The 11,173-nt window shown below is 45.3% G+C and overlaps 1 protein-coding gene and 1 long non-coding RNA gene across 3 annotated transcripts in view; both read left to right on the top strand.

Annotated features, from left to right (window-relative positions):
• hsf1 (heat shock transcription factor 1) overlaps nt 1–3,371 on the top strand; it is a 19,895-nt gene extending 16,524 nt beyond the window's left edge. Inside the window, exons 11-15 of one of the 2 annotated variants that reach the window (XM_046059235.1) lie at nt 812–883; nt 1,517–1,622; nt 1,707–1,760; nt 2,239–2,296; nt 2,621–3,371. In XM_046059235.1, the coding sequence (XP_045915191.1) occupies nt 812–883; nt 1,517–1,622; nt 1,707–1,760; nt 2,239–2,296; nt 2,621–2,808 (478 nt within the window). In that variant the 3' untranslated portion in view covers nt 2,809–3,371. The remainder of the gene's footprint in view (nt 1–811; nt 884–1,516; nt 1,623–1,706; nt 1,761–2,238; nt 2,297–2,620) is intronic. The other variant, XM_046059236.1, reaches the window with a different exon arrangement.
• A 5,807-nt stretch (nt 3,372–9,178) lies between these two features.
• Nucleotides 9,179–10,208, top strand: LOC123976868. Its single transcript, XR_006826444.1, has 2 exons — nt 9,179–9,962; nt 10,015–10,208. It is a non-coding gene; the product is annotated as an uncharacterized LOC123976868 (long non-coding RNA).
• Nucleotides 10,209–11,173: the final 965 nt, after the last annotated feature.

Raw genomic sequence — 11,173 nt, 5'->3', positions numbered from 1 at the left:
TCCCAGCACCTGCCCCAACAACTCCGCCAGCAACTCACCCTGCACCTGCCCTAGCAACTCCCCTAGCACCTGTCCCAACTCCCCTAGCACCTGTCCCAACTCCCCTAGCACCTGTCCCAGCAACTCCCCCAGAGCCTGTCCCAGCAACTCCCCCAGTGCCTGTCCCAGCGCCTGCCCCAGCAACTCCGCCAGCAACTCACCCTGCACCTACCCTAGCAACTCCCCCAGTGCCTGTCCCAGCGCCTGCCCCAGCAACTTCGCCAGCAACTCACCCTACACCTGCCCCAACACCTGTCCCAGCGCCTGTCCCAACAACTCCGCCAGCAACTCACCCTACACCTGCCCCAACACCTGTCCCAGCGCCTGCCCTAGCAACTCCCCCAGTGCCTGTCCCAGTGCCTGTCCCAACAACTCCGCCAGCAACTCACCCTACACCTGTCCCAGCGCCTGCCCTAGCAACTCCCCCAGCACCTGTCCCAGTGCCTGGCCTAGCAACTCCCCCAGCACCTGTCCCAGCGCCTGCCCTAGCAACTCCCCCAGCGCCTGTCCCAACAATTCCCCTAGCACATGTTCCAGCAACTCCGCCAGCGCCTGCCCCAGCAACTCCGCCAGCAACTCACCCTGCACCTGTCCCATCCTGATTGTCTTCCAGTCATTGCTGCTGTGTGATAGACTAATACATGTGTAATTGATATAATGATCTCAATTTACCTGTGACAGTAACTCATCAGTATGTTTTATATTTATTATTCTCAGATGATAGTCCTTTTGAAGGTCCGGTGTGTCATTAAAACCCCTGTGCTTCCCTCAGACCCCGCCCCGCTCCCTCTGCAGGTGGACTCTCACCTGACCTTTGGCGCTTCTTATCAACACGATCTGACAAGTGAATCAATTAATCTTAATGATCTTTAACATTTTACTCATTAGTGTATTTTAAATGATAAGTCTGATGTTTCTTTTTGTCAACATGTTCACTGTTCAGACTCAAACCAGCAATGAGCGGATCTCTTCACTTCCTGATGTCTCTTCTTCCTCTGAGCCATAGAAACTTGCTTCTAGCCCTTTTGTAAAAATCAAACTATATCTGTGAGGTGTTCTTATAGATATACATCCAGACTCTGTCAGCAGCATTGGGTTTCTGCTTTGAATGACTAATAAGAGCCAATCAGGACGCCAGACGTGAGGGTCTTCATCGTTTTCACCTGTCAGCACTCACACGCTACCCTGGAGTTTAAAACCAGCAGCGTTTTCAGACTTAAACATTTCAGGTGTTAGGAATCACCATTTTAGTCTGGACGGTAGGCGGGAACGAAGCAGAAGGTGAGAGCTTTTAAAGACTTCACTAGGAAGCGGTGGGCATGGAGCCGGGAGCCGCTGACAGGAAGTCAAAGTATATTAGTAAGTCAGGACTGACTGACACTAACTGTTGGTTTGGGTCTAAACACGGGATTTAATGACGAGAAGAAGAATCCGTCAGACTGATGCTGGAACGTCACATGATGTCTTTCTGTTTCAGGTCTGAACTGTCTGAACATGTGGACAGTATTGACAGCAGTCTAGAAAACCTGCAGAGCATCCTGAACTCACAGACCTTCACCTTCGACACCTCCCCGCTGACGGAGGTCAGTCTGACACTGTCGTTTGACCACTTGTCACACATGCTAACAGCGTCTGTGTGTATTAATGTGAACTGTCTGTGTGCTCAGTTTTTCAGTTCTTCCTGTCCCTCTGGAGACTTTGACCTCGACAGTTTGGACACTGTGAGTTCAACAACACAGACCTTTATTTTGTTGTTTTGTGTATTTGTGCACTTCCTGTCCTAAACTCACAGGCGGAGCAGGTGATCAGCTCCTCAGTCACTGTTTGACCAGGTACAGGTGTATATGAAGGTACATGCAGGTTTAAATACACGCTTTTACAGGTAGTAAGGTATTTGTTTACTGTAGTTTTTCCTGGTGCCTGGTAGCAACGCGTCCCGACCAGGCGGTGAAACGTGTGTGGTTTCTGCTTGTTAATGCAAACACACACACACACACGTATATGTGTACATAAAGGTGTATGCACATACATATGGTATCGAGGTATTCAGGTGTATTAGTACCTACGTGTACATAAAGGTGTACGTACACCTGAGTGGGACTTGAATGTCGTTAAATTAAACATGATTCATTTTTTGAAAATAACGCGTTGATGATGATGTCACGCCTGTCTGACTGTGATGTCACTGTTTTCTCTCAGCTGCTGTCGGAGGAGCTTCCTAAAGGAAGTGATGAAAGCAGCAACGCCAACCACACAGGTAACACTCACGCACGTTTGCGCCCAATCTCAACGTGAGCCCTTGCAGCCTCTCGCACCAGGTGAGGTCAGATAAGTCTGAGGGTTCAGGGTTCAGGTTCAGGTTCAGGGTTCAGGTTCAGGGTTTAGGTTCAGGTTCAGGGTTCAGGTTCAGGGTTTAGGTTCAGGTTCAGGTTCAGGGTTTAGGTTCAGGGTTTAGGGGGTACATTGAGATTGGGCCTTACACTTGTGTACTTGTGGGGGCCCGTCATAAGGTACCGTCTGGCCCCTGAAGCCCTACATGCCCGTTGTAATGTGACACTCTGCTGCTCTCTGATTGGTCCAGGGAAGCAGCTGATGCACTACACGGCCACACCTGTCCTGACGTCCGAACCAATCAGCTTGGGGGAGGGCGGGGCCGACCTGCCCTCCCTGCTGGAGCTGCAGGCGGAGCCTTTCTTCAGCTCCGACACGCCCGCCGATGACCCTGCCGCCGCCCTGCTGAGCCCCGCCCACCTGGACTCTGATCTCTGATGTCATCGGGAGGGGGAGGGTCGTTGGAAGTGATCAGTTACCATAGCAGCAGGACAGTCGAAGCGCTGACTAAGCAGCAGCAATACATGAAATCAGTTGATCGGCTGTAGATCGCTCAGTAGGTCAAAGGTCACGTTTTTATTCTGCAGATGTTAGCGATCGATATTAACCAGTTTATGTCTTCTTCTATGTTTATTTTAGCTTTTGTTTTTCTTCTTAGCTGCTTTCATCAAGTTGTTGGTTTGAAGCTCACTGGGGTCAGGCCTGCGCCTGATGAGGTCACAGACCATGTGACCAGGTGCGCTCTCTGCATGTTGTTTTCAGCTGTAATATATGAAATATGAAGAGAATCTGAATATTTTTGGATATATTGTTTGTTATGAATGAGAAATGTTACCACGGAGACGACCCGGGAGCAGGAAGAGATGCGTTGATCTGATCAGGGATCAGCCACGATGTGATCGATCCGCTTTGTCATCACGACATCAGAGTTGTTGAGCTCGGTAGCATTTTATCTTTTCAGGCAGTTTGTTTGTTGAATGAAAACGTCTCTAAGTTAAAAACCTGTCCTGTTTTTATTTCTCTCTGAAACCTGAACCACATGAACCCCGTCCTGATTGTTGAACCCTAAATCTAAATCAATCAACAAATATATAAACGCAACACTTTTGTTTTCGCCCCCATTCCTCCTGAGCTGGACTCAAAGATCTAAGACTGATCTCTGACTTGGAGCCCTGTGCCTCGAGGCCAGACATTTCCAGCATCATGATGGATGAAGCTTTCTGTCCTGAGCCAAATGTTCACAAACATCTCTGGTCCTTTCCTTAGCTTCAGGTAGCCAAAGCTACGCCCGGTGGTGGGACTGCAGCTACTCATTCTCTACTTCTGCTCCATCAGTCATGGTGACCTCACCCGTTGGTTTGTGGACCGCCGTTTTGAAGCCTCGAAGTTTGGCGGATAGGGCGCCGCCATGTTGAGTTTTTGCAACCAGCGGCACCGGACGTGACCATATTTGGACGAGACGGTGGGGCCAACGGCCGTGTGCGGAGCTAGCTAGCTAGCTTAGCGAGGTGCATCTGTCATTGATGTTTGTCCAGCGAACAACAGGCTTAAAACTAAATGTGCTCACTAGAGAAAGGGAACAGCCGACTCCTGATGAGCTTTTTACACATTTACACAGCGCCGAGGGTACGAGTCTCTCTATCCTGACTGACCATCACCATGCTAACGACCTGTCAATCACAGATAATCCCGCCCTAAAGCCCCCCCTGCTTCCTGGTCTCTGTTCCTCTAAATGAACATCATGCTGTGTTGAACTAGCGACTGAGACCATAAACTCATCAGGAAAGTGTTTACTGAGGGAATAAATCAGCTGACAAGTAGAAACATTTTACTGTTGTTTCTAATGGAGTCTCCCTGCTGGCCGTTCAGTAGAAAGCAGGTTTAAGGGTCTTCCGCTTTGGATTCACGTCTCAGACCGGAAATGTATGAAGAGTTTTAAAGGATGTTTTGATTAAAATTTTATACAAGTCCAGCTAGTAGAACTGCATCAGTTAGGCTAACTGCCAGAAACTGAACTGGCACCTGTTTGATTTGAGTCATTTTTCATGTAAAAACATTTCATGGTTCCAGCTTCACAAACATGAAGGTTTGCTGCTTTAATTGTTGATTATTTTAATATATTTTCAATCATTTTGAGGTTTGCACTGTGAAGGTGACACTCTGGGTAACTGTGACAACATTTCTCACTATTTTCAGAATTTATTACGATTAATGGAGAAAATGATCGGCTGATCAATACATAATAAAATTGATCATTAATATCATAAAATAGTTCAACCTCAACCAGCTACATTACTGCATGAGGAATAATAATCTAATGATATAATAGTTAATAGTCATACTGTCCTTTCTGCTGTGAGTAGGCTGCTTTTATTTTTAATTGGCTACTTCTTCATTTTCCTGCTTATAACCTACTTAGATACTTTTACTTAACTTTTTCAGTGCAGTATTTGACCGTGAGGTCTTAGTACTTTTATTTTTCTGAGTTACTTTGATCACGCTCGCTCTCTGGGATCACAGGCAAGTGATTTTGTCCAGGAATCGTAAAATCACAAAAACAAATCCATCTTCTGCTCTGTGTGCGCACGCGCTTCCATGTTGCCTGGTAACGAGTGCAGCGGGATCACGGAGTTTACCCGGAAACAACACATTTTAATATTTAAAACTTTTTGACACTTTATTAATCACAAACAAATGAACAAGCAGTGAATATTAACAATATCACAGGAAAATGATTTGCATTAAGAGATAAGGCAACACAGAAACTATAAAGACCAAGCAGACCGGGAAAAGAAAACACAACAACAAAAATAAAATGATAAAAAATGTATTAGAACACAACAAAACACATGGTGAACGAGAGAGCCTGTATATTTATTTTATTTTACTTTTATTTAACCAGAAAGAAAAGTCATTGAGATTAAAAATCTCTTTTCCAAGAGCGTCCTGGCCGAGACGGCAAGCAGCACAATTAACAAGGTTGCAGATATTAAAACGTAAAACATATAACAATTTATGATGGGAATACTTGAGTTACAAGGTCATACAATATCTAAATTTCATATATATTTATCACAAGTGATAAACAACAAGGATCGTCCGAGTAATCATTCAAAACATCTACAGCCTCCGTGTCATGGAAAAGTACTTTAAAAGCACCCAGTGAAACCGGCTCCTGAAGATTCAGGACATTTTGCAGCTGATTCCAAGCGCAGGGGGCCGCATACTGAAGCGCCCCTTTTCCCAACTCAGTCCGGACTTGAGGGACAGATAGTAGTAAAAGTCCTCAGAACGAAGACAGTATCTTCTTGTGCCTTTCTTTCAGATGTAGGTTTGTAGGTCTGGGGGAAGCAGACCGAGAACAACCTCGGAAACAAGAACGTGCCAATGATTAAGTCTACGGGTGGAAGATGCAGACCGACCAGTGAGGCCTCTGAAGTCTGTGATGAACCTCCGTGGAAAACAGTATCCAACAGTTCAGGCTTTCAAGCTTCAACAGATTTTTGATAAAGAAATGTGTTATTATTAAAGAGCTTTTAATATATTTTTTGTGTGATGATAATTTAGAGCCTGATTGTAATTCTGTACAGAACAGATGGAGTTTTGAAGACATAATAGTTGGACAGAGTTCTCGAGAGGTCGGGAGTCAGTTTTACAATCTAGAAACAGGTTAACGTGTTAAAGCGCAACGAAGCACCAATTAAAGAAAAGATTCAACTTCTAGTTTACGGAAGGAACATAAAGGAGAAAACAGTTGGGTGTCTACGGAGGAGCATCCAAGGTCAAGGTGGTCAAGGTGTCTTTATTAGTACCCGAGGGTAAAATTTTTGTGCAGACAGGAGACTTTCGGCAATCCATACATAAAAACATCAAAACAAACAATAAGCATAGAACATTATAAAATATCCAAAGCCTAAAACTTCTAAAAGGAACATGGCAGTGTGCCTCTACACCACCACCCCCTAACCCCCACCCTCCTTACCCGCCCGCCCCCCCTGGCTAAAACACATAAGGTGCTATACATAGCAAAGAGTGTCATCTACTGATATTTTTATTCATTAATTCTATGGCAGCGGGAACAAAAGTATTCCTGTATCGTTTGGTTCTACACCTAGTGGCAGCAAACCGACATCCAGAGGGGAGGAGCTGAAACTCAGCATGTAAAGGGTGGGAACAGTCTCCAATAATGAAACTCGCCTTATGCTGTAACTGATTGGAATAAAGATCTACAAGGTTGAGTTGAGATTCACCTATGATCTTACTAGCCCACCTAACAAATTTGGTTCAAAGAATTTTTGTTCTTCAAAAACAAATTTCCAAACCAAGATACAAGGGAGAAACGACAAGACCGATTTAACAAAAGCATGGTAGAAAAGGATCATCATAGATTTAGCACTGTTTCTAAACTCTATGATCATGTCTTTTGTTTTTTCTATATTTAACTCCAAATAGGATTTGTAACACCAGGAGACAAACTCTTCAATAATAAGACCGTGACCCGATTCACCATCATTTAACAGACTCACAATAACTGTGTCATCAGCATATTTCAGTATCGTTCTGTTTGTATACATGCTTTGGCACATGTTAGTGTACAAAATATAAAATAAGGGTGAAAGAACACAGCCCTGTGGTGAGCCAGTCGATGTACACAGTAAATTTGACAAAATGCCATTTACTCTCACCCTCTGTGTTCTGTTTATCAAAAAATCCAATATCCAACCCACCAAATTCTTGCTGATGCTAAAATGCTCTATTAGTCTTTTGGCTAAAATGTGAGGTTGGATAGTGTTAAAAGCTGAGGAAAAATCAACGAACAACAGTCTGGCATGCGTCTTTCTCCCTTCTAAGTGCTTAAGCAAGAGATTAAGTAGAGTAATTGTAGCATCCTCAACTCCTCTATGTGCCCTATAAGCAAACTGCACAGGATCTAGGGCTTGCTCAGTTTGCCTCACAATCTCCAAACCCTTATCACGGACAGAATTCAGCCAATATCACACCCTCATCGATCCACTCGTTTGTGAACTGGACTTGTTTCTAAATAACACACGTTGGTTGTGTTTGAAATCCATTCTTCGCGCTTCAAGAGCTTGTTTATGGAAGTCGGAGAGCTTGAGGGGAAGTTTGGACTAAGACTGCTTGATCCACTTCATAAAGCCTCCTTCAGAGGAGCTTCTAACACACGTTTTCCTTTTCACATACTCAGATTTGATAAAGAAAAGTGAGTCAGTGGCTCTTTGGGTCAACATGCAGTGAATGGCAGGGTATGCTCTTCTTTAAATCGACAGCAGTGCTTGCGTGGTGACGTCTCTCTGCAGCCAACCATTAAAAACTGTCTTCGTTTTTCTATTTTAGGCGAGAAGTTAGGAGAAACTATCTCAGATGCAGATTTATCCACCAAGATACCGACATGTCACTGACCTTTTGACCTTTGTGCCGCTCATGTTACAGTTTTTCACGATGGCTAAAACAGTCACTCTCTGAACCAAATGCTGCATGGCCTCTTTTTTAAACCTTGAACAGGTTCAGGAAGTCAAGACACTTTTTCCAAAACACATTCTCACTGACTAAAACCGGTTTTGCACTGTGATGCAAGCAGCGAGCAGCGGGATCATCAGCGGTGCGTCCTGTCTATGGGACCACGTCAGCTTTCACTGCGGTGTCCCGCCGAGCAAGAGGTTCACCGGTGACTCCTAAATGTTTCCCTTCAACCTGCGGCCCTTACTTCAGTCCAAGAAAGGAGTTTCTCTCTGCCTGCTGCCGGAAGGTCTGTGGCTGACATTCTCTCCTGTGCTGAGGCAGGTGCGGCGTGCTGTTCCGGTCCGGCCGCGTCCTCCTTTGCCCGCTCAAAGGGCTGCGTGTGATGTGAGCCGCGATGAATCTCTCATTCACTGTGATTTAGATTTTTGACTGCTTTTCATTTAGACTTTCTTTGGGCTCACAGTGCTGTATTTATATGGAAGTGCTGAATATACAGATATTCAGTACTGTATTACTTGCAGTACTTACAGGATGCTAGATATTTACTGCACCAAGTTGTGATTACTTTTTTAAATTGGGAAATGTGTTTCCTGGACGCTGGTGTTCTACCTGCAGACCGAGAGTCAGGTTCTGAGCCCAGATCACGTGGTTTTGAAGCGAGGGTTTGATTTGGCCAGAAGAGTCAGCGGTTTTCAGAACACGGTCGAAGGTTTCAGGAAACGTGTCACATCCTCTGGTTAATCTCAAGACCTGACGCCTCCAACACAGTCGGACGTTACCTTCAGTTTTTAGTAATAATAATAATAATAATAATTCATTTTGATGACCTGTTTGTATTGCTTCAGTATTTGGGCGTCAGATGTTAATGATTCTGGGCACCGCTGCTTTTTGCCTCTGGTAACTGTGCGTCTAACTGATGAGACACTGCTACTGATATTTTATAAAGTGAAAACTCCTGTCTTTACTGTCCTCCCAGAAAGTTCTGTGAAATTCAAATGGCAACGGGGCTTTTATTGGAAATCAGTTCACTGATAGACGACTTTCACATACTTGAGCATTTTCCTGACTTAGTTTAGGAATAAATGGACAAAAGAAGGACGAGGTTTATGATCTCTGATAGAAGTCAGAAGTAAGACGTGAGATTGTTGTTAACAGCTAGTGAAGAAATCTGATCTGAAAAATGCTTTTTCAGTAGAAAGCATATTCAGCTCTTCTTGTAAAGAACATTATCAGGAACTGGAATGGTTAAAAGTCTTTTAAAAGTCTGTTTCATTTTAAATTTAAACAGTTCCCATTTAGAAACAGAGGAGATGTATAATTTCCTTCACCAAACCTTTCTTCTGTCCTATTCTTTTTTTCCATCCCGCGTACATTAAGGGAAAAGCAAGAGAGAGAAAATTGTGACATATCCCTAAAACACCAATAAATCGAGCTTGTAGGCCTGAAAGAGCGGAACCTTTGGGAAATTCCCCCCGTCGTCCGCTGCACGAAAAAACGTCTCACACAGGCGCCATCTTGCGCAGCCCCTCCCCCCGCATTTTAATATGTGATCGCTCAGCGGCTCTGGCGTTTAGTGGGCAGCAGGGAAAGCACCGTCCATTACAACAGCAACCTTTTCTCTAAACTTGCTTCTCAGCGGGAGAAATACAAGGTGTGGCGTGTGAACTGGCTGAAAAGCGGGAGGCCACAGACCACGGGCGTCGCTACACCCTTTCCACCGCGGCCCGTGCCCCTGGGTCCAAGTGCCCCGGTGAAATGGTCATGACCCGGTCGTTTTTGTAACGTAAGAGGACGCGGTCTTCTGCCACAGCATTTAAAAGGTTGATGAGAGGACAAAGAGGGACGATCCTGCACACCAGAAGAGAGCTTGGGAACAGCAGTGAACTCGTGTTCTCTCGGTCCCGCTGAGCAGCAGCTCGGTCCGGGTCTTGGTTTCTTGCCACAATGAACAATATCAGAGTGAAATACAGTCGTTTGTTCCCTTTGATAAACGCCGACGGGCAACTTTTATAAAGTGCAGCATGGAAACGGTGCTTGGGTCTGCAGCCGGACCGGGACGGGTCCAGCCAGCACGGGGACGTGAGGGCTCGTTTTAAACAGTCTCAGTGAAGGTTCAAGGATGCAGGGAAGCGTGAAGGTTCAAGGATGCAGGGAAGCGTGAAGGTTCAAGGATGCAGGGAAGCGTGAAGGTTCAAGGATGCAGGGAAGCGTGAAGGTTCAAGGATGCAGGGAAGCGTGAAGGTTCAAGGATGCAGGGAAGCGCTGGACAATAAAGCAGTAACACAATTATCACAGGGACATTTTCCTCAATAACAAAATAAAATGTTCAGTAAATATGAAATAAATGTTGGATCTTATTCATTTGAGTCAGCACTTTTTCTGTGAAGATGTTTCATTTGTTGAGGAAAAAGGGGCTGAAAAACGAAACCGGTGCATATTTGTGATCAGTGATCCGCTGTTTGCTAAAAGATCTTCATGTTCTGACCAGACGAACCATCTGCTTCCTTCAGCTTTCACTCAGGAGCAACAATCCTGATAACTATGGAAATCTAACCATGTGGAACTTTGTATCGTCCCGCCCGGCGCCGGGATAGACAGCATTTTAGCTTTGTTACAGGAACCCGGGGGGGGCGGTGTGGACCGGACCATGAGCCAGTACCAGCACAGACCCGGTCCAGATTCTTCAGCAGGTCCCACAGACCCGGGTGAAGCCCCGGCAGCAGCAGTCCTCTTCTGGAAGAGGTTTCCGTTCAGGCGTCACTTCCACCCTTCACTTCACTTCTCTCCTTCACTTCTCTCCTTCACTTCCACCCTTCACTTCACTTCTCTCCTTCACTTCTCTCCTTCACTTCCACCCTTCACTTCACTTCTCTCCTTCACTTCTCTCCTTCACTTCCACCCTTCACTTCACTTCTCTCCTTCACTTCTCTCCTTCACTTCTACCCTTAACTTCTCTCCTTCACTTCTCTCCTTCACTTCCACCCTTCACTTCACTTCTCTCCTTCACTTCTCTCCTTCACTTCTACCCTTCACTTCTCTCCTTCACTTCTCTCCTTCACTTCACTTCTCTCCTTCACTTCTCTCCTTCACTTCTCTCCTTCACTTCCACCCTTCACTTCTCTCCTTCACTTCTACCCTTCACTTCTCTCCTTCACTTATCTCCTTCACTTCTCTCCTTCACTTCTACCCTTCACTTCTCTCCTTCACTTCTCTTTTTGACTTCCACCCTTCACTTCTCTCCTTCACTTCTCTCCTTCACTTCTCTCCTTCACTTCTACCCTTCACTTCTCTCCTTCACTTCTCTCCTTCACTTCTCTCCTTC

The sequence above is a fragment of the Micropterus dolomieu genome, linkage group LG09 (genome assembly GCF_021292245.1).
Source record: "Micropterus dolomieu isolate WLL.071019.BEF.003 ecotype Adirondacks linkage group LG09, ASM2129224v1, whole genome shotgun sequence".
Classification (NCBI taxonomy): domain Eukaryota; kingdom Metazoa; phylum Chordata; class Actinopteri; order Centrarchiformes; family Centrarchidae; genus Micropterus; species Micropterus dolomieu.
Note: the sequence above shows the minus strand (reverse complement) of the source record. Positions and strands in the feature narration are given on the sequence as shown.